This window comes from Pezoporus wallicus, unplaced genomic scaffold, assembly GCF_028554395.1.
Source record: "Pezoporus wallicus isolate ANWC-B61680 ecotype Strahan unplaced genomic scaffold, APGP_CSIRO_Pwel_v1 contig_6598, whole genome shotgun sequence".
Classification (NCBI taxonomy): domain Eukaryota; kingdom Metazoa; phylum Chordata; class Aves; order Psittaciformes; family Psittacidae; genus Pezoporus; species Pezoporus wallicus.
Genome location: NW_026637213.1, coordinates 182,524 through 205,972, shown reverse-complemented (window position 1 = coordinate 205,972; position 23,449 = coordinate 182,524). Strand labels below are relative to the sequence as shown.

Sequence of the window (23,449 nt, the reverse complement as noted above, 5' to 3'; positions counted from 1 at the left end):
AAACAGAGGAAGTTTTCGCTGTGCAGCAGAGTGCTGCTGAAGGAGTCACTTCTAACATAAAGCCCAGGAGATTCGAGCAGTATGCAGTGTATACTGCAACACATGCAATGGCGGCAGAGTGCTGCGGATGCCCTGGCCGTGACTGCAAGGCTGACACACCACCTGCCTGTCCCCTGAGTAGCCATACAGGCTATCACAGTGAAAGCACAAATCACTTCAGTCCATTATACAGGTGTCTGGCAACAGCACGTGGCTTTGCTGGTCCTTGCAAGAGACAAGCTGTGGTTTGCTGTAAGATGTCTTGTTGGAAGGTAACGTGTCTGAGAAGCTGGAAGCCTGACCATTTATCAACAGCATTGAGCTTTAGGATGTTTTTGCAGCTTCTTAGAAAGACAGAGAGCAGGAGAGATCTCACAGCCACCTCCTGCCACTCACATTAAACCAGGCAATGCTGCTGGCACTTGCAAATTATAACCAGTTCCTACTCTTCCATTGCTTAGCTTAAGGTATATTGCTTATTAGCTGATGTTAGACAACTCCAGGTCCTTCAGCTGCCCAGCTCTGTTAATCCCTTCTGCTCCCCCATGACAACAGAGCCCTGGCTGAGTTCTTGTGCAGCTTCTCAGAGTTGTTCAGTGCTGACCTCAGTGCCTGATGGAAATACATGATGTAGGGAAGCACTCTAGTGTGTCACGTCACACAGTGTTATTAATGTTTGGCAGGTGCTGGCTACACAGCCCGTGTGTACACGTGCCAGAAAGAGATTTATGGCTTATGAAAACAGGAAACAAGAACGAATGGACCAGAGTCCCTGGACATAAACTGAGAACTCAAACATGAGGCAGAAGATGAAGGAGCTGTCAGAGCTTGATGCTTGGTCGGTGCTCTAAGTAGCAATGCCTGTGGGAGCTACTGTATAGTTGCAAAGAAAGTGATTAGCCATGTGAGGACAGGTTGGCCACTTAGTACTTCTCATGCACTGTGGCATGCCCTGCATTTGGTTCAGGTTGTCTGAATCCTTCAAGGAACTCTTACGGTCAATGCACCACATGCATTGAGAACCTGGTCTGCAGCCTGCACCCAGCAGGCTTGGAGACTGCGAGTGCAGGAGGCACTGCTGTGCTGTGTTGTTCAGCCTGGTTTGCTGCTGGCTATGGGGCACTTGTGTTTTAAGCCACCACAAAAAAAAAGAAGTCATTTCTGTGGGAAGAACAGTCCTTTGGACAGGATGCATCAGTGCTGCAAGCTATGGGGGAGTCTTCCTTTCTGGTGCATCAAGCAATGAGAGGGGTCAGTAATGCGCAGCACAGCGGGGATGTTAATCCAGTATTTGCTGACTCCCAAGGGTTAACTTGTCACCTTTAAGCCTTCCTCCCTGACGACGCATTAGAAGCTGTGTCGCTTTTGCACTGAAGCAGATTTGCAATCTTGTTCTCAGAACCACCATGAAATGGAGTTTCCTGCAGATGCTGTTCCTGAGCTGATGTACACAGTTGTAAGCCCCAGGCCCACAGTGTACCTGGTGCCAGCAGCAGGAATGTGTAACAGCAGGGTAACAACTCGCTGGAGTTGTGTTTTCCATGTTGCCATCTGATTGCTGTGCTGCTTCTGAGCTTCGGAAGAGCCTGTGTGGTTTGTGAGGGACCACCTCTGGCAGACAAGCTCCTCTTGCAAGTGAGCCTCGTTCTCTTACTGCGGCTGTTTCACAGCACTTCCCACTCTGTGCGTTCCACCACAAACTCCACCACCAGCAGCAATGTCTGAAAACCGGGCCCCTGTGCCCTGGCCTCGTCTGTGTTCAAAGCACAGGCCCCACCAGCAGCAATAAAGTCGCAAGAAAAACCAGCTTCAGAGCCAATGTTCAGCCATCTGCCCCTAAATCAAGTATCCTGGTGGGGGAACCTCAAGGAGAGGCAGAAGATGGCAGTAGCAGGCTGAGACGTGGGACAATGAAGCCGCTGGCTAAACAGCAGTGCCCCCCCCAGCACCTACAAGAGGTGGATTGAGATGTCCTCCAGTGCTGCATCTGGAGGATGCAGAGCTGCTTCTCAGGAGCATGCCTGGGCTCTAGACCAGCTGCCACCTGGTGCTTAGGGCAGAGTGGACAGCCCAGCCAAGAAGCCGTGAGAGTCATTGCACAGCAACTGAGTAAAGGTCCTCTTCCAGTTCAGCTCTAGGTCTTTCATGAAGAATAGACTACTTCAAGAGCCCTATTCAGAACACCTTCATCCTGGTAGCTATGGGCCTGTGTGAAGGGATGGGGGTACCAACCCCCTCAGACAAGGGCTGAGTTCTCCATTTCCACAGACAAAAGCATCAAAGAATGTTCTGATTTAAACCATAATGCTACGAATTGCTGACTTTAATCACAGGTTAAACAGTCTTCATTCCACATTTGTACTGTATTTTTGTAGGTTTACTGTCACTGGCTGAGAGCTATGTGATATACTGATAAATATAGACTTTACATTAAAATTGGCACTCATTTTAATTTGCTGGATATGTTAATCTATTCACATTTATTCAAGCACTGTACAGTTATAACATGCATTAATTCAGACAATTTACATTTTATTTTGTTAGGAAATAGTGAATGAAGCAATTTTTTACTTGTCATTTAGAAAATGGAATATTTAATTGATTGCAAAACCAGCATTTAAAAATGGTTTCTTGAATTCATGAGACAACCTCTAATGGAGTGGATTCATAAAAGAGTGCTCGACTGAACTGCTCTGGTCTTTTCAAGGACTCGTTTAGTGCAAGAACAACCTGATCTAAGCACAAGGTTATTCCTAGTGAGAGCAGGAGCTTGGTCTACAGCGCTCCAGAGAGGTCTCTTCCCACCTAGATCTTCCCATGGTAACTGAATGGGTTCTTCCAATGACTGGATTCTTCAGGCTTTTGGAGTGAGAAGATCTCATGGGGTCAAACTTTATTTTCTTGTTTGCTATTGGTGTGTAAAAAACAACTCCAGCATTTTCTCCTCCCAGCCTGGTGTTGAATGAGTTATTCCTTCAACGGCAGCAACCCAAAGCACTGAAATTACATTGTACATCTGCAAAAACAGACCGAAGTGGGCAACTTGCTGAATACTTTTTCACACTAGGCTTTAGGAGTTGAGTGTTTGCCATGGGTTTGCCTGTCCTCAAGATTAGGGCAAACCCATAATTTTTAAACTAACTCTCCCATTTCTTTCATGTGCTCAGAAGAGGAACCATAAATTAGCAGAAATGAAGATGTTTGGCTATTTTTATAAATGAAATGCATTTTATTTCATAAAAGCATCTATATTTCTTCTTATACTGTAACTGTGAGCTCCACTGAAGAAATATTCACTTGTCTTTGGAAAGCAAGATGGGACATTTTGTTTCCTTCTGTCAGTCCTTAACTGTTGTAACGCTGCAGCCTGCCTTGCCTTTTGCTGCTGCTTTAGAGCAGTCAGGGATTGCATGCACCGCAGATATTGCCACTCGGCTTGCCAGCATCTCCACCGTTTGTCCTCCTGCTTCACACGGAAGAGAAAAAGCAGCGCTGTGGTTGGTTATACAAAGGAGAACGGCTCAGGAGCTGTCAAACCAGCCAGGTCTGCTTCATACAGGCCCCTTACGCTTGCTCTGGAGTTTGGATAATCACACTAGGTTGAGTAATCTACTGATGAGCACTTGGTTCATGGCCACTGTGCCTTGCCCTGCTCTAGGAGATAGGAAACGTTAATGTTCCTGTTGCCAGTTTGCCAAAGACTGTTCACTGGGCTCAGTCACTTTAGTGTCCTGCTGTGCTTTAGCTAAAAATTCACTTAGGAGAATAATTACACATGCTCCATATCCCTCCTTCCTGGGACTTGGAGGAACTGCCACCCATTTCTTAGTAGATGTGTGAGGGGAGCAATCCTGCTGTCACCACTTCTCAACCATGTATATCTGCTATCTTCAATGACAAACATCATGGGAGGACCTGGCCCTATTTTCAGCCAGTATAAGCAAGTTATGTCTTAGGAATGCTCTTCTTCTCTGCTGTATCTCTGCTGTATCTCAACCATGTATATCTGAGACAAACATCTTTGCCAGTACTGAATGCTTGCTGTATCTGGAGATCTTTGGACTGACTTGGCCAGTTCTTGAATCAAGCCTTAAGATCTTCAGCAACATCACCTCTCACCTGGAGCTGCTTCTTACCCTAGCTTGTTCTGCCACAGAGCGTGATGCCACTCAGCATATATCTGACCTGATTTAGGACTGACAGCAGCCCTACTTTGAAGTGGAAGCTGAACCAGGTGACCTCCAGGGGTACCTTCCAATTCCAAGATATATATATTTATATGCAGTAATTGTCTCACAAGAATGGATCCCCCAAAATCAAGTGAGCATCACTGAAACACAGCCTATAATTGAGCCTCAAATAGCCTGCCGAAGCACAGAAGCCTTAGTCAACACGTTCAATAAACAGTAAGATACTGGCTACCACATGGCTCTGAGCATAGAGCTGGGTAAATAATACCTTAAGAGAATTTAATGACAGGCTGAATGTTGCTGAGCTAGGGTACTAGTTTAATTGCTTGCTGTTTGGAACAAGAAGGTGGTCCCACTGGTGGAAGGCAACAGATGGTGCACATCACACAACGTATACGGTGGTGGCAGAGCCCAGGGAACGGAGCTTGCTGAGTGCATCTGCTTGCTGGAAAGAGGAATACTTTGCTGAACAGCAGCATGAGCCACACTTGCCCAGCTTCCTAGGAATGGTGCCCACAGTTGGGGCAAACACAGCTGGACAAGATAAACCGGTTACCTGAGTGCATGGTCAATTGTTATTAATAAGCGGACTCAAGAGGCCAGCAAAAGTCTTCTCTCTTGTCTTCCTGCATGGCTCCAGCTTCCTGAAATCCAGACTTGACTTTACTCATCAACTAGGTTATTTCCAATCACTCTAAAGGGCAATTTCTCCAGCTCCATTTTAGAAAGTGTTTATGTTGCACTGACAGCTGCTCCAGAAATCTGCAAGCTAGCCAGTTCTTTAAAGGACTTCATGATTACTTTAACTTAGTGTATCCCCTCTTTAAGCACTTTCAGTCTAGAAGTAAACTTTTTCAGATCTCATACCACTGCAGTGATACAGGTAATGATTTACAGTGATCTTAAAAATAAGTCATTTTTGATTGACCCTTTTTTGCTACTTAACCTGCTTTTATTTTGCTATTGACCTGGATTTCCTGCTTGTTTTAGAAAGAAGCAATTTACTTCTCTGTTGTTTCAGTGTTTCACATCTGGACTGCAGTGGCAGCCTTCTTGACATCCATTGTTAAGGACCAGCACAGAGTTGGCTCTTTTCCAGCTTTGTAGGCTTTCCTTGGCAGGCCAGAGCGTGACAGGGAGCAGACCATGGATGCCTTCGGGTGGCTTTTACAGGCTGACAAGCACCATTTACTGAAGACTGCTGATCAAAAAAATCCTTTGCCCCAGTAGATGCTATTTAAAATCTTCCTTACTGTTTGCCTAGGAAGTGCCTCATCCCCATAGGACACCAGCACCAACACAGAATAAATATTTACAGAACACTTCCCCCTCCTCTCATTAGAAACAATTCTGCTGGCTGCAGTTGGAAATGGACATGTGCCATGTTCAATTATACCCCAAATAAAAGGCATTCTAAAAAAAGCTGCTGATGTTTGTAGCCTTGTCGCTTACAGGCTTTGTTCCCAATGGCTTCATTTTTATACTTCGTCATTTCTGACTTCTGATTCTTTTATTTTCTTCCTTTGGTGATTAAAGATTGCACAGTTACTGCTGTTATCCCCTCTCTTCCAAGGTTAGCTTTCAACATCCTTTCTTTTGCATATATACTTGTCAGCCATTTAAAAAGTCTCAATTTTTAGTCCAAGTTTCCTCTTCCTATGTCAGAGCATTCCCTCAGCTGCAGTAAATGTGCTCTGAATGCTGCTGGCTGAAGCACCCCTTTGTTGGACAGAGGCAGGATGCAATGGTAGAACGGCTGTTAGTCGAGCACCCACAGCCTTCTCACCTATTTTAAGATGGCACAGTGCCTCCTGTTACAAAGACTGCACTAGACACACACCCAACGTCTCCCAGAATATACTTCCTGTCTGTTTCAGGAAGGAAGGAAGCCCCAGAAAAATGGTCTAAAACAATCTGGGGACTGGGATCCAGACTGTAGCACCACAGACTGTGTGAGCTGTAGCCTGGGTAAGAACTTACTTCTATTTTACTTCTGTGCAAAATGGGAAGCGGAGCACCTCTCCTCGACATAAAAGCAAAGACTGCCTGAATGCTAACTCACTTGAACGGAGGACTCAACACCAACTTCTGAGCTGAAGGCTTGGGCATACAAAGCTTGCTGTACAAGGTAAGAGTAGCAATTGCTCTTTACCTACACAGTCCTCTGACTGCTCTTAGTAATGAACCCCTAGAACAACTTCGGCTTCATGACTGCAAGAACAAAAATGCTCCATTAGTCCTCATACAAGTTAGCTATGAGGAAAACCCTTCATGTTTCAGGTGGAAAGCTTAAACCCTCCTGAACAGCAGAAACAAGCAGGAAGGAGAGATTCAAGCTCATCAATCTCCAGGCCATGCCAACACAATGGGAAAGGGGGAGCTTCAGTCTGGGTCATCTCCTCACAGTCACCAGACCCTACAAAGAGAGACTCATCTTCACTAACTGTTTTGGAGCCTTACATTATCTTGGTAACAGCAGATGGAGGTTCTGGCACCAAGGTGATCCAAGGTGGAAGTTATCAGGATATCTGAAAAACCTATCCACATTCCTGGATGTGCGTGGTTTGTCCTGCTGGCTTGTTTTCTCAGCTGTACTGCCCAACAGCCACAGTGAGGGTTGGCCTTCTATAAGCTCCACCTCTCCTCAATTAAGAGAAGACAACTGATGAAGTAAACACCAACAGAAATTGGAATAAATGTCTACCCTTATGTGAGGGCATGACTGAACAGGCAGATATTTTTCACAGCCACTAGAAAGCTTAGTAACCTTTTCCAAGTACATTAGGACATTTCCAAGCCTGACTTAGGCAGAATGTCACTTATTAACACTGCAGGATTATTATATGAAAAAGCTGTTATCACATTCATAATTTCGAATAAAAGCAGAGCTGCGAGAGAAGGAATAACTGAAGAGACTAATTGCTGCAGTTTATTTTGGAGGTGACAGCAAGGTAAACAGGAGTATTTGTTTCAATGAACTTTATTTAACTCTGCATTATACAAGTGGGATCTGAATCCCCAAACTTCCCATCATCAACATAATGGAGAAGCACCACTGCACAATAAGGAAGGCAGAATTTTGGAGATGGAAGACAGGCTAGATTAAGCCGTTTCTCCCTGTGTGGTCAGAAATTCTTCCTCCTTCACACTATGTGTTTCCCAGACCCGCAGGTTTTACCCCAGGAATAAGAGAGACAAAGCTAGTTCTAAACACTCTCTCTTCCTCCTGCTCTCCCCAACAAAAGAGGCTGCTCAATACCAGTAGTGGAATGATTAAAGATAGGGAGTACATTAGGTTTGCAGTCTCTCAACCAGCCCACTAGATTAAGAAGTGGCCTGGTTACTCCCTCTCTCCTGAAAAAAATCCAGGAAAATCAAAGACCTAAAATGCTGAAGACTTACCTCCTTTCCTTCCCCCATCCCATAGCCTTGTTCTCTAAGCAGAGAGTAGGCAATGAACTCTGAGGAGGCTGAAGGAAAGCGAAGGAAAATCAGGGGCTACCTGAATCCCTGGGAATCTGGTGGCTACCCTGGTGCCCTCATTCATTCCCTTTGAGGCTCAGAGACCTGTTTGGAATAGTACACAGAGAGGGCCTTTCTTAGGGATTCGGAAGCACCCAGGGATACAGAACACAGAAGCCACCGTGAGGGTACACACCATTCCAGGGAGGGCCCAAACCACAAACAGGGCAAGACTCCCCCCAGCCAAGGCCTCAAGGGCTGGGGGAGCTGGGACGAGGCCCTGACAGGGGGAAGAAAGCTCCTGCAGCAGGACTTAGGGCTCATGGGATTTTACTTCTTCTTCCTCTCCTGGGAACAGCGAGGGCAGAACCTGACAGAAAGGGAAGCAAAAGCCTTTAGGCTTTTAGGGTATGACATGAACCTCGAACATACAGTCCCAAAGGACCTTTCCCAAGGTCCCTGACAAAGCCTCCCCCTTCTGCCACTCAGGACCTCCCCTTCCCAAAGACCAATGTGCTCTCTCTCCATATTGCTTGCTCACTCACCATTTTCCTCTTGGTTTTGTTGTCAGACCCACACAGGCAAAATGAAACCATTCAATGGAACACTGTTGGGATAGAGAGCAGTCAGTCAGTCAAAAAGCCATTTTCTTTTGAAATCATTGCTTCTGGGCTACAACAATTTCCCAACATTAGATCACAGACTCCTAAATCCCTAGCAGTGATCAGGGAATGAAGACTCAAACCCAACCTATACATTGTTAGCAAGAACTCCCCTTTTCTCTTTCTAAGTGTGGGGGCAAGAAAACAACCCATCGTTTCAAGGAAAACTTGAAGAGGCACTTAACAAGTCCTGGTAAACCACCCCTCCACCCTTCCACACCACCTGAGGTAAGCCCTCTTTTTGTCACTGCTTGCTGTATCATGCCCTGCCCAAGCAGGACAAGACTTTCCATGCAAGACTCTCTCCACTTCCTTCTCCTCCATTTACACCAAGAGCAGGCTCTTACATCTGGGTTGTCGCAGCCAATCATCTCCCCATAGGAAACCTGGTGGCAGAGGCAGTAAGTAGGCTCATTGGGATCGACTGGCATATCCAATACATCCGAAGGGTGCACATTTCCAAAGGTGACTGAAGGCATCCCATACTCTGTGCTACTGCAGACAGGAACAAAGTAGGTCAGCAAAATAACTGGCTTTGTGTCCCTTCACTTCTCCCAAGACAATGCCCTTGTTTGCTAGAGATGGTTCATACACCCAAGTTCACTGAAGTGATCTGCCTTCCCCTTCATGCCACACTCCCCTGAAAGAATTAAAAGGTCTCCTTCATCCTCCTTCCCAAAAAACAGAGAGGGGACACACTGTCTAGTCTGGGTATGTGCCAGATCCTTTGCAGGGAGGTTGGCTAGGCCTTCTTGGTCTGATCTGTAGTGCTGCCCCTCATTCCCACAAACCTCTTAAAACACTTACGTGCGGACAAGCTTCAGTTTCTTTTGGGTAGCTTTTGGTGCTTCCTCATCAGAGTTTTTTCCTTTAGAGCGAGCACGGGCAGCTTTCTTCTCTTTTTGGGCTCGGCCCTCTGGTAAGAAGAAACAAACGTGGTTCATCTACCACTCTACCAAAATAGACTACCTGATAGTAACAACCTCTCCATCACTAAAATACACTCCCACTTCAGAGCGTGTATTGGCTTTGGGCCATGCACCCCATCTTAATTTTATCTAGCAGCCTTGAATATGCTCACACACAAGAAGAGCCCAAGTCACCATCTTTTTACCTGTCCTTCAGATTCCAGCGTAACAGTCTTTGATCTGTACCACTCCAGTGCCTGCCTTCATCCCCACCACTTCCATAGTCACTTGGCTGCCTCCTGTATCAATCTGCAGCCCAGTGGTGGTACTCACTCTTCTTGCCCTTGCTGGAAGAACTGTCATAGTCACTCGACTCTATCTGCTTCTCCTTCAGGTCTGCTTCGAAGCGAGCGAGGTCTGTGTCCAGCCGACGGATGTGCTTATCAACCTGCGAAGATGAGAGTGATGACAAGTTACCACAGAACACAGCCCAGGAGGGCAAAGAGGAGAGGGCATGGGGCTTGCACTAAAGAGCTGAGAAGCAAGAGTGGGTAGGGCCTAAAAAAGACATCAGGGCCTTCCAAGACTGGGGTCTTTAGCACAGCCTTTCACGTGGTAAACACCAGACACTCCCCTCCATACCATCTCATAGGTCTGCATAGCCAGCTGAACCTTGTCGTCCCCAAATTCCTTGCATTTCCCATAGGCCTCCTGGATTTGCTTGAGAAGCCCCAGTTTTTCCTCCGAAGACAAAGTCCGTGCATTGCTGATATACTCTGTGGCCAACTTATCGATCTCCGACTTGAGGTCTGAAACAAGTTCACCATTAAATACGTAAGTACACACATATGCCCACACACTACAGCCCTCCATTAAGAGAGGCTGAAGGATCAGAGCAGCTGTAGGCTTCCTCCCCTGCCCTGAGACCTTCACTGATCAAGGCAAAGAAAGGAAAAACTGGCCAACCTGCATCCTTCCTGTCTCACCAACAAAACCATCTTTAAGCCTCACCTTCCGTCCTCTGATCCAGGTCTCGCATGAGCTGGAAGTTTCTCTGCAATTCAAATGGCAGGTTCTCAATACCTGCAGGGAAAGGAGGATACACGGAGAAGTCAGGTTCCTGTCCATGATGCGAATGCAGGAACAAAGCTAACTGACATAACAACACATACACTACTCCAGTGATTCCCAACACCCTTTCCTGGTGCACATTAGTGTGGTTCCCTTTGTTGTCAACTCTAAAGGAGACAGATTATAAAAACATGATATATTTAATCCAGGAGCATAGTTCTACAATAAATATTAGATAACAGAAAACTGCTGTCGAGCATAAAGGCCTACATTAGGAAAGCAGAAAACCAGAATTTGTAAAGTCAGTCATTATAATATAGAATCATAGAATCCCAGACTGGTTTGGGTTGTAAGGGACCTTAAAGCTCATCCAATTCCAATCCCCTGCCACGGGCAGGGGTACCTTCCACTAGACCAGGTTGCTCCATGCCCCGTCCAGCCTGGCCTTGGACACTGCCAGGCATGGGGCAGCCACAGCTTCTCTGGGCACCCTGTGCCAGCGCCTCAGCAACCTCACAGGGAGGAGGTTGAGCCTAAGAGCTCACCTAAATCTCCCCTCTGTCAGGTTAAAGCCATTCCCCTTGTCCTGTACCTGAGGGCCCTTGTCCAAACCCCCTCTCCAGGTTTCCTGTAGCCCCTTTAGGCACTGGGAGCTGATCTAAGATCTACCCAGAGCCTTCTCTTCTCCAGGCTGAAAAAGCCCAATATATCCATTCGAGCTCCATTCAATAATGGAAAAAATAGTACAGTAGCTGGTAAATAATGCCATTTAGTTATTTCTATACAGGGATGTACAAATTGAAGTTGACTGAATGCTAATTCACTGAAAAGTGAGTCTATTTTAGCGCATCCATTTTACATATAGGGGACAGGAGACACTGTGAAAAGCCAAAGAACAAATCTGGGACAGGACAAGGAGCGGTGAACAGCAGTCTTAACCCTGTGTCACATGTTCTTTGTTTTTCCTTCTGCACTGTAATCTCAGTGTGGTCTGTCCAACACCTGTAAGGATGCTATACATTGTGAATAATAAATGTTCGTAGGGCTCAGGATGAGCAATGTGAAGTTGATAGCTAATTTTCAGTGTACTATGCTACTCATGCCCTAGGCATCACCTGATGCTCAACTGACAAAGCTGACGAAAACAATTCTCATTTTTCCATGCCTAATTAAAGCAAGATCTGGTGTCACTGCACTGACCTCAAGTCCAAGCTTGATTATTGTTACCTTTATACCTAATTAAAAAAAATTAATAAAATAGAGAAAGGTTGGGGAAAAAGCTCTTCAGAAACATAAGCATGTCTTCTTCCTGAACCCACACACCAATATATAGGGAGTGTGAACAACAGTGTGTCTACCCAGCATCAAAACCATCTCATACATCATTCCCAGCAGCAGTCTCTACTGTCCCTGCCACATGTTTTTACAGCAGAGGCACTTCCCTGAAAGGTCTGTATGCAAGTGGCAGGTTGAAACAAGTACTACACATGCCCATGAGGTAAACCCAGCTGTGGGCCTCACTCTGCTCAGAAGCTGGTCCTTTAACTTCTTTTTTGCACAAACGGAGCATATGAAATTACATACAGAATCCTTCTAAGTAGCAAAGCTATTACTTCAACAGAGTTCTGTTGCCATTTCTAATGTAAAGATCTTAGCAATGCTCAGACAGCAGGTGTCCTCAAGCACACAATCACACAGCACATACACATCGGCCCCTACATTCAAGGACAGTTAACAGAGCAAAATCAAAAACCGAGGAAGTGGCAAACTGAAGGCTGTGCATTCCCAAATATGATACTTCCACGTTTGTCCATGACAGACTTCACACAAGGTGCAAGCAGCTGACTACCAGATCACATCCCTATGGCTCAAAAACACATCTCAGAAGACAACAGGGACAGAGTGCTGAAGATTATCATTGCTTACAAATGGAACTTATGGCAAGGATGAAATCCACTTTGGGAATCTCAAGACCATGCCTTTTCCTTTCCTGCAATCCCCAGTCTGGTTAACTCCAAACCTCTCAGTGTATACAGCAAATAAAACATGGATCATACTGCAGCATACTACTTTCCATTCCTCTCAAAGCAGAAGACAAGACAGGTATTCTCTAGAGAAAAACAGTTTCTGTTCTTGGACTGTACACAATATGTCAAGTTTACACTGAGTTTAGCAATCCTGGAAGATCTCAACTTCTAAATTCTTCACTTTGTAGTTTTAGAAAAGGATTAATGTAATTTTTTTTTCTCTTCTAAAAAGGAAAATCAGTAAAAGCACAAATTCTACTGGGTGTAGTCAGTTTTCCCTCAGCCAGGATAGAAACCTTTAAACAGTGAACACCCAAGCTGGCACAAAAACCAGTAGGATGCTATTGTCTGAGCAGAACTACCCTACGTAAGGTTATGGCCACGTTTAACAGTGATCTTTTCACAGCACAAACACAGGTAGGACTTTGCTTCTGTACCAGCAACCTGAAAGGGACCAGGGAGGTTGGATGATCTTAAGGTCCTTTCCAACCCTAACCATTCTATGATTCTATGCTCTAGCTTTTCCAGCTATTAGTGTAAACAATCTGCCATCAGCACATCATGCCCTCATCTGGGAAGCCTCTGTCTTCCCTTTGCCTCTACATGCCTAGTCTCATCTTTTCAGCCCATGTCATCGATCCTTCAGAGCACTTGCCACCTATCTCAGTGTCTCCAGCCTGGTTACCTGGTTACCACATGCAGAGCCCCCTGCTCCCAGTGGCTCTTGGCAGCGCCAGAGAGGCTTCACCCAGCTCAGTCTCTGGCCTAGCAGACACTGAACACAGACACAGTCAAACATGCATGAGCACTGATCTTCCAGAGGCTCATTTGTTGGGCAAGGTTTCCACAGGGACTGATGAGACAAACGCCTGTCATTTGAATTCCTTCTCTGCTAAACCCAGCAAAATGATTTCCTAAAACTGCAGCAAAATGTTCCACCTGCAACTCTATTATTGGACCAATGTTCTGTAATTGCTTCATCAGTAAACTGGGAGAAAATGAAACAAGTGACAGTACAGTGACTTTACAATCAGAACTGGTATAAAGACACTTTATCTATTCAACTGAAAGAGGGAGGAAGCCGAGTGCACAACTACAAATTATGATCTGGAGAGTGTGGCGAGAACAAAAAGCACAGCAAGATAAAGCTGCAGCTAAGCAAGTTTTAACTGAGCAACAAACTATTTGTATCGTATATAGTTTTGTCTAACTATGGGAAAGTTTTCTGCTATCTGCAGCTTAACTCAAAAGCCCTTACATACCCTTACACAGAAGTGATGCTCTGCATCACAGGATTCTATTACAGTAGTGAGAACACTTGCTGGAATTGCCTGGCTTGTGCTGTGGTAGTGATTGGACATCACCACCCTCACAGTCCCATTAAAAAGAAACCAAAACAAACCTAAGAGTTACGTTGTCATTTCCTCATTCCTACCAGTGCAACACTTTCCTCAGTCTTTTTCAAAACATTCCTGTTACTCATGGAATTTTGCTTCCTCCTCTTCTTTTACAATTAATGTGCTCTTATTGTAAGATGCACCTGAACTTTTAATGACTAAATACTATCTATCATAAAATACACAAATAATTCTCACATTCTGAAATGGAACACAGTAGAGGAGAACCACCCTTGAGGCCTCCTTGATCACTAGAGCAGGCAGCAGTCACTCTGTGCCAGACAGGCAACAACCCCACAGAAAATTAAAGAAAATCGAGGGCCTCTTTTTACATTAAATGGAAGCAGGAGAGGAAGAGGAGGATGGTGAAGATGTACAGTGAAGAAAGGGGCTAGCAGCTTGGCCCAAAGCATGGGCTGGCATCAGTGCAACTGTGTCCATGTGTACAGGTCCACACAGCCACGTACAGCCCCACTGTGCCCCACTCATCCCTCCCACAGCACGATTAGGCTGAAAATCATCAGCGCAGGTCTCTCACTGAGGTCCTTCCCACTTCTTCCTTTTCTTACCCTGTTTTGACACAAGCCAAAGTCTCTCTACCTACCTTCATCTTTCCTGAATTCTTAACCCTTCACTACTCCCTTTCTTTTTTTAACTATTTTATTCTTTTCTTTCCTTATCACTCCTTCCCTCACTCCTTCCTCTGCAGGCATCCATAACCACGCTGCCTCGTCCCTTAAGAACCACATGTTCTCCCTCTCCAAAAGTCAGCATCCATCACCACCCTCCCTCCCCTCCAATTATTATCATTTTATCTATTTCTTTATAGAAACATATGTGGGGTGTCAGGTGTAGGCAACTGATACTTAAACTTCAGCTCCTTAACTCTGATGTCAACTCTGACACACACAACACAGAAAGCAAACCCACCCAACCTGGTAACTTCCACTGCGCTTCAGCCCTCCGCAGCACGGCTGTTACCTCTGCTGGACAGCAGGTTTGTACCATGACAATGTCCAAATTCCTAGAGAGATCCATTACACCAAGGACTATCCAAACACACAGTGCCTTTCCCGAGACATCTGTTCACCAACCGTGTTCAGATGCATGTTGAGATTTATTAAAAAGCATGAAAATACATTCTGAAATACAGCCGAGGCTGCTTTGTTCAACAGTGCAGATTTCAGCAAACACTTTAAACACCCAATGCTAAAGGCAATTAAAAAAATCCTGCTTGTGTCAGGGACCTCCACAATGTTCTTCAGCCCCCGAGACAAGGAACTGCCTGGGATCTAACACTGGAAGCACACATGATGGTATTCCATACTTCTAATTTCGTAGCATCTAAAGTATGCTGCGGGACAACCGGCTTACAGCAACCTTCAGGAGCTTCCTTGTTTCCCCGTTAGGGGCAGGATGGCTTTATACTACTCTATCCCTCCTTTTAGAGGCTATAACCCTTTTAAACTGCTGCTTCTACTCTGTCCTATGTCCTAAAATAATTATCTTCTTATGCACTAATATATACCTTTCTCTCTATTCACATATGGCTCAGCCCTACTGCAATATATCTGTCCTAACCTATAACATTATTCTCACAACACCTTTGTAAGGGATACTACTACCCTCGTTTTTACAAGCAGGGTACTGAGGTGCATGGTAGACTGATTTAGCCACAGACACCCAGGAATTCTGTGGCTATGTCATATACCCTGAGTTCTGGGCCAGTGCACTACACACTAGTCCATAAGGTGTATCTCCTTCAGGATCTGTCCAAAGAAACACGTATCAGTCAGCAAGGACAGTCAACGTACCAGCCACAGAAACCTAATACTCCTTTTAGAGACCCTTTTCTTGAGGAGGGAGGGCTTCTTTTGTCGTCTTATTATTATATTAGTTTAATGCTACAGTATCCAAAGCCAAAACAGTAGGCAATGTTGTTAAGTCTCACAAAAGGGATCTTTCTTGCTGTGTTAAAGATCAACCTTTGATTTCAGCAGCTTGGAGGCCTTGGAAGACTGACATGTCAAATGAGACTTGCACCACCCCAGGCATTCCCAGCCTGTCACAGACCTCCAACGGCAGGGACCACCACCAAAGAGATCACAGGGCTGTTTGCCAAAATGGTCACATCAGATTTGCTGTTGGGCAAGTGAAAAAATGCAGAGGAAATGCAGTATGCTTTGTCGTGTAAAGCCATCTTGTATCAACTCTGATAAAAGCACTGGTTAACAACAAAACCAATTCTGAATGAGCTGGTCATTAACAATAATAACTGTATTCGCTTAGCGTGGGCTATGCCATGCTATGAATCACCAAATTCTCTCCCCTGCATGAGAGAATTGTAATTTTCTACAGATCATGTATGCTGCATCACACATGCAACTAATCCAAAGCCTCAAGAAGGTGAAAGGCATCTTTCACTACGCTAAAACAAGACATTTGCATATCTGCGGTATGGTGTGAGAAACCATAGAGGCATGAACAGGAAGGCATGGCTGCATGCTACGCTGTGGAGGGGATGAGAGTAATGACAGGAGGCAAAGCAAGGGATAAAAGAACTGCTGTGGAATTTGGAATGCAGCCAGGACTGGGAACGAATGGCGGGCTAGCCTACAGCAAGTCCTGACATCACACCCATGCCCTCTCATCTTGTATTAAGATGACAATACACATCATACCCTCATTTGATGAGGCTCTACAGAGGAAAATCCAGACAGATGCAGCTATTCCAAAAGAATAATCCTATTTTACAGGGTTAACTAACGTTATCAAGGAATGAAAAGACATTCCCATGTCAGTTGTAGGAGAAAGAAGATGACTTTCAAGAGGGCATATGCTGCTTCTGTTGCTCTGTGCTTATGCTGACAGAAGTTTCCTAGTATTGACAAGCCCTGGACTGCTGTAACACTATGTGCCTATTGACATACACAAGTAGAAGGAGCAAAGGAAACCTGATGCCTCCCTACTCAGTATAAAAAAAGGGAAAAAATCCAAAAGAAAATTACTACACAGAACCATGTTAACTTACCAGCTGAGGACTCCTCATCTAAGTCTGCTGTCTCCATCATCCTCTTCACTGAGGCAGATATGTCCTAGTGTCTGCTCCTGGAACAGGTCCTGACTGGTGGCCTCCAAGACAATGGAATTAATATCAAGCAGCCATCTGAGTAGACAGGCCAGCGACATCCTTCTACTTCTTAAACTCACCAAGGTTACTAGCCCTCTGCTCACTATTCTCCCAACCATTTAGGTCTAATTAAGACCAAATGTTGGCAGAATCTAGTTGCTCAGAGGTTTGGGGTGGAGGAAGATGGAAACACTTTTTATTGTTTTGTTATCATTCTTTACCAACATCTTATGCTGACATTTATTCAGTAACAGAGCAGTGCAGCCACAGGGAAATTTGAACTTCCTTCCAGTCTGGCACACATTTCCCAACTGGCACAATGTGTACTCCCCATTTATCAAGGCAAATAAAGCAACAAACTCGTCAGTCCAGGCAGGTCGTATGTTGTGGACAGTGTTAACTTGAACCAGCAGGGAAGGTGCTGTTGGAGAAAGTGCACCCCACAAACATGACCTTTCCATCCACCTCATCTATGTGAGCAACTGGGCAGACGTCCTCAGCAGCAGAACATAGGTAGGTGAGTGGAGATGTCACTTTGTAATAAATTCAGACACCAGGCAGTTGAGGAGAACTCCGTGCCTTCATTCTGAGGCCATAAAAAATAAACGTGTGTTGTCACTAAGTATACTTACTTTATTCTAATACCCACTAGATGGATAAACCTAGAAAGCACCAAGGGTAGAAAATACATGTGGCTGCAGAGCAGTCCTGTGGACTGTAAAGACAATCCCTACACTCATGGCACATTCACATATGAACAGAGATTTGCAGAAAACTATTTGGACTGTTTCCTAATATGTGTACTTCAACAGTGCCTAAAGAAGCTCTGCAACCCTTTAAAAAATTCCAAACATGAAGAAAACTCATTATCTGGAAAATCTGTATTAGTCACCCTTCCTTTCTCCCCCTCAAAGCCCCCATTACAGTATTTCTAAACCCAGTATGAGAGCAAAGCACAGTAACTCAAGTTTGAGCAAATACAAATTAATGAGTCTCCAGGCACATTCAAGCTTCTCATCACAAACTACTGTTTCCTTCCTTCTTATTCTCCCTCCACTCCTTTCTACATCTCTAACTTCTCTGCACCCAGTTTTTCCCCCTACTAAAGCTGCGCTGCTTTCTTGGCATGAGGAAAAGCACTTCAGTATCTTACTTTCTCCCCTCAGAAGCAGGCATAAAATGGTTTAGAGACCAGGAGGAGAACAATATTTGAAGGGATGGAAATCTTTTCATGCTTAACTTCAGTCACTGAAGAGAACTGAGGAAAAAGTCTTGCTCAAAGAAAAACACTCAGGAAGAAGGAGGAAAGAAACATTCCTCTTCTTCCCCTTCCCAAATCCTTTGGCTCAGTATAGTCATTGAAGGGGGAGCTTCACCAGGATAGGAAGGAAGGTGATCAGAGTGGACAAGATGTGGAGTTCATCTATCAGGATGTTCAGCACAGAAGGAATGTGTATATTTTTCTGCTGCAAAAACATCTGCTAGGAGCATAACACATTTAGGACAGATACGCTTTGCAACTGAAAGCTTAGAGCAAAGGCAAGGGCATGTTTAATCCTAGGTCTAAACCCGTTTTCAAATTACAGCAAGGACATGAAAGCTACAGACGTACCAGAACCACGAAGATGCCAGACACCTTTTACTAAGAGAACTGTTGATAACTTGGCTATTCCACAAAAATCTCCTGGAAAAGAACTTTAGATGCCCAAAGGAGAGAGCTCAGAATTTATGAACTGAGGCTGCATACCGAGCTTTGTCAGGCTGCTTGTGCATTGTGACATTTAGTTTTTAAGTACGTAACCACATGAGATTTTCATACAAGGCGTTTCTCATTCCCTAGTGACTGAGCAGTGATTCAAAGTTTTATTTTATTCTCTCTGCTCAATACAGTGTCACACATACACAGCCCAAAAGCCAAGCTGAAAATTGACCTAGTAATCAGCTTTTCAAGGTGCTCATTATTGTGACATTAGACTGCTTTTTCACAAGCTGCTGTGGAGCAGCCTGCTTCCCTTCCCAATAAAATGAAGGTCAAGAGATTTACTGAGGCAAAGAGATTAAAGCCAAGAAGACCAGCTAATTACAAACATTCCTCTTGAAATGTCTAAAAATGCTCCATAGCCTGACTTTTCAGAATTATCTGCTCAGAGCAGACTTCAGTTGCAGCTATGAACATTCGGCACATCAGCTCCTCTGACTACAGATTTGCATTCAGAATTTGAGGGAAGCATAGCATTACAGGAGAACCTGTAAAAAGTGTGACACACCCCCCCCCCAAATAAACAAACCCAAACTCACTTTGTCAGAGGGGTATTCAACTGCCTCAAGCATAAGACCACCTTTTTTTCTTCCTACAATCTCCACTTAATTCATTATACACCTTCCTTTCTTCAAGGACATGAAGAGGTCCTACAAAACAACTGCCCTCTTTCATCACACACTCCTCATTCATTCCCTGAGCAGATCCAGCCAGTAAACCATATGAAAGAGAATCTCTGTGGGAGGAAAAAGAAAATCAACTGAAAACTGTGTCTGCATTAGCACTATGATACTAAAAGAATTCCATTCCAAGGACATGTAAATATTAGACATTTTTAGAAGAGCTGACCAAGGGTTCTAGTCTATTTGTTTATTTCAATTTTCAGGAATTTTTTGAACATCAGTGAACTGCTTTAAAACCGAACTGAATGTTTTTAAAGACTGAAATAATGTTTAAAAAACAAAGGGAAGGAATGAGTGAGGGGGAGGCTGAATGCTGTCAGACAGGCATGAAAAGAAATGGAAGAGCTGATCTGAGATCACCTCAAAGAATCAAACAAGGGCAACAACACACACTAAGTGGTAAACTTGCCTGACTGGACCTTTTGTAGTAAGAGTATACATTTCATTAATGAAAATAACTTTTTTAAGTCATAAGACTACAGCTTGCATCAAATACTCTATGTAGTATCAGGAAGTATCATGCATAACAAGCTAGAATAAGAAAACAAACAAAAGATACATTAAAAAGACTTCAGACTGCTACATAAGACTTTGGAATGCATTATAGAGAACTATCAGCAGTGGCTGCACCACTCATGCAAATCACACAGAAGCAGTTCTTGATCCAACAAAAGAAGAGTTAGTCACTTGGAAGCGAGTTGCAGACTGCAAGAACGACAATGGAAGGAAGACACCACTGGGACAGCAAGAGACAGCCTGACTGCAAGCAAATACTTTCCATCAAGTCTTACAGGGTAGTACATTTAGGAGCAAGGAATACAAGTGATGGATAAAGGATGCTGGACCATATTTCTAAGAAACAGAAAGACTGTATCATATCAGTATCATGGTAGATAGTTACCTGAATCTGAGCTTCCAGCTGAAATGCAATACGCAACAGAGATAAGGGTATACCCAACAGAAGAATGATAACCTGACTTTAGTTAGTGTCATGAAGAAGACTGGTTACTACTGGTTACTAAAGGGCTGTATGCATTTTCAGAGAGTCAGAACTTCAAGTAGGATGTCAGAAGATTAGAGCAGGCTTGGAGAAGAAAAACACGGGTTATTAGAAACCTGAAAAAGATGTTATTACAAGTAGCTCTTTTCTTTCCCCCACCTCCCCAAGTTACCAGAAAGAAGGTTCAGATTTCATCAACTGCAATCTACACAGAGAAGAAACTTTTAATAACGGAACACTTCAACATGGCAGGTAAAACACTCTGTAGGTGCAATGACTAATTACTGGAACTGTGAAAATTAACTACAGCCAAAAATCACAAAACCGTGCCAGGAAAGCCTATCATCAAACTAACTTACTGCATACTGAGATGTTCTTTGATTCTAAGTATTACAATTCATATGATGTGTTTTTCTGAAAGAAACCTTTTTTTTTTTCTCAAAGAAGTACTTTTAGATTGTGCACATTACTTAAAAAAAAAAAAAAAAAGAAAAAGAAAGATACCTTAAAAATGACAGTCCATACCCCCTTATTAATATCCACCCTTCAACAGGGCAAGAATCTCTAGCTCAATTGCAGGACCACATGTTTCAGCTGAGAGAGAAAATTTGACATTTTCTCTGGATGCTTCTGCTAGAGGGGAACAGAGCAGTTTCCACAGGGGTCACTACTTGTAGCTGAGAGTGACAACAAAATCCAGAAACGTCTGACTTTGGTGGGAGCACTCTAGCCAGCAAGCTCCTCTACAACTTCCTTTCTGACTTGGTACCTACTGTACCCCTCCAAACTCAGTGCTGTATATTTCTCATTTCTGCCTACCATCTGCAAACCCCTGTCTTTCAATCCTCTATCTTCTCACCGCAGCTCTTACTCCAAATACACTTGTGCTCACTCAATAGTAAACCCCTGCATCCTCCCCGCACACTTACTTCTCATCCATCTGTATCTTTCTCCTCCTGCCTAGTCCCTATCCTCCCAACTCTTGGCCATCTTTACTGAGGAGCCTCAGTCAACTGCATTCTTCCACAACAGAATGAGAACAACAGATGAATGTATGCTTTTGAACAGCATCCTTGCTCCTCTCTTAACAATCCGCCTTCTCATCCACCTCTTCTTCGTAGCTTTTGCAGCCTCCTTCCTAGCAGCTCCTAGATCCTTGCCTGTTCACTTCCAGCTTCTTTCAGCTTTCACTGAAATTTATTATTATTCTTGAACTTCTCTAACTTAATCTTCAAGAGGTTTCCTTTCCTAATGACAAAAGGAGCACTGCAGACACAAAGGCTGAACCCCCTTGCCTCCACATCAACGCTGTGTCACCTCTATGCTGGAGGAAACCCAGTGCAGCAAAATAACTGAATAACCAAGCTCCAGTGCTTGTAAGCATATACAAATAGATAGCAAGAGCTTTAAGTTAGCCAGGTATGGTGAATAAAAACACGTTACCAGAACTACCACACTTTAACCACTGCACCCCATCAACACAATACCCCATCTCTAGTGCTGAGGGCAGATCAGAAGGAAAATGTGAAAAGAGCATTCCTCAAAGCACAGGTTACTACATCTTAAACCGTTAGTTCATTCCTTCAAAAACAATTGCTGTGATTAGCCTACTCGGCTGTTTTTAGAACACAGGGGTAGAACAGGCATCGAAAGTCTTATCCCCAAAGTCTGACAAAGTTTAAACACCTTATGTCAGGAAGACGTCAAAGAAGGGCTCCAATAACGCTACAGACTCCCTTAGTGTTTAGAGAGCTCTCCTTCGACCAGCAAAACAGGACTGCACGTGTAAAACCACAGCCCAGGAAGCGAGCTAAACCACCTCCCGACAGACACGAAAGCTGTCTTTGCCTGGATTTCACCAGCCAGGCACTTTATTTCGGGAAAGCCACTGACAGCCGGGCTGCGGCTCCCGAGAGGAGGCGGCTGAGGCAGCACTGGGCTCCTTGCTCCGAGGACAACCAAACGCTCGCCGCCGGTGTCAGCGGCGCTGGGCTACCATCGGAGCCGCAGCCGAGCCCGTCCCCACGGCGGAGGGGCAGTCCGTGCCGCCGCCGCCGCCGTTTCGAAACGGCCCTGAGTCTCCTCTACGCGGCGGGCGGGGCCTCTCCGCAAGGCCCCATGACGGGCCGGCCGCGCCAGGCTACCTGCCGCCAGAGAGGCTCGGAGCAGGCCGCGGGCGCTCCGGGGAGGGGAGGGCGCGGTCAGCCCCCGGGCAGAGATCGGACCCCGCAGGGCCCCGCCCTGAGCCGCGGTCCGTTCGTGCCAGGGCGGCCCCGGCAGCGGCCCCCGGCCCCGCCCCCGGCGGCTCTTACTATCCAGGTAGTGCTCCAGGTACATCCCCGCCGCCATCTTGGGCCCGCACACACGGGCGCTTCCGGCGGGAGCCGGACGCCGGGGTGCCCGGCTGCGGCCGCCGCTTCCGCCCGCCTGCCCGGGCGCTTCCGTGCGCTGACGCCGCCATTTCGGGTCCTGCGGCGCTGCCCCTTCCCCCGGCCGGTGTGTCCTGCCCGCCCGCCCGCCGCCGCTTCAGCAGCACCGGCGGTGACGGAGGCGGGGTGAGCTGCGGGAGCAACCCGGGCCGCCCCGCTGCTGGTTGCAGACAGGAGGATTAGGAGGGGCGGCCCAGCTGCAGGGAGGCAGGGGAGCAGGCCCGGGGGTGCGGGCAGGTAAATACCTGCTGCCTTCATCTCCGCAGTAAAAGAAACGGGCTTCGTCTTTTGGAGGCTACGGAGGTGTCTCCTGGGCACTCCCGGCGGATAATCTGGGGAGGAAGTGCTGTTAGTTTGTTACGGCACTCTTGTCTCCATTCACCGTGTAACTCGCCACGAGAACCTTCTGCTGTGCTACAGAGACTGCCTTTGCTGTAAAATGATTATGGCACAAACTTAACAACTGACAAACTGACGAAACAGTGAAGTTAAACGTGTGGCTCCGTGCTCTTTGCTCCTCCGTGCCAGACCCACTTTCATGACCATCCATCATGAGCCACCTCTAGGTCAGAGATCCTCCTGTTCAGGAGTCATTCCCCAGCCTGCCTTTTACTACTGAGTGCACATGCAGGGTATGGTGTCTGCCAGGTCTCTTCAGGAAGGAGGGTGAGGTCACCTTATGAAGGAACACA

At 45.5% G+C, this 23,449-nt stretch overlaps 1 protein-coding gene across 5 annotated transcripts; it reads right to left on the bottom strand.

Annotated features, from left to right (window-relative positions):
• Positions 1 to 7,193: 7,193 nt before the first annotated feature.
• ING4 (inhibitor of growth family member 4) lies at positions 7,194 to 23,146 on the bottom strand. 5 transcript variants are annotated; one of them, XM_057404110.1, is made up of 9 exons: positions 22,641 to 22,738; positions 16,788 to 16,888; positions 10,273 to 10,344; positions 9,904 to 10,070; positions 9,595 to 9,709; positions 9,161 to 9,269; positions 8,701 to 8,848; positions 8,237 to 8,298; positions 7,194 to 8,061 (listed from the first exon to the last, which is right to left on the bottom strand). In XM_057404110.1, exons 2-9 carry the CDS (start codon positions 16,825 to 16,827, stop codon positions 8,022 to 8,024), a joined length of 753 nt encoding a protein of 250 aa, XP_057260093.1. In that variant the 5' UTR covers positions 16,828 to 16,888; positions 22,641 to 22,738; the 3' UTR covers positions 7,194 to 8,021. The 5 variants fall into 5 exon arrangements, with proteins under 5 accessions (XP_057260093.1, XP_057260095.1, XP_057260094.1 ...); XM_057404112.1 differs by lacking the exons at positions 16,788 to 16,888; positions 22,641 to 22,738 and adding an exon at positions 23,003 to 23,146; XM_057404111.1 differs by lacking the exon at positions 16,788 to 16,888 and having other exon boundaries at positions 22,641 to 22,739.
• Between the last annotated feature and the right edge of the window lie 303 nt (positions 23,147 to 23,449).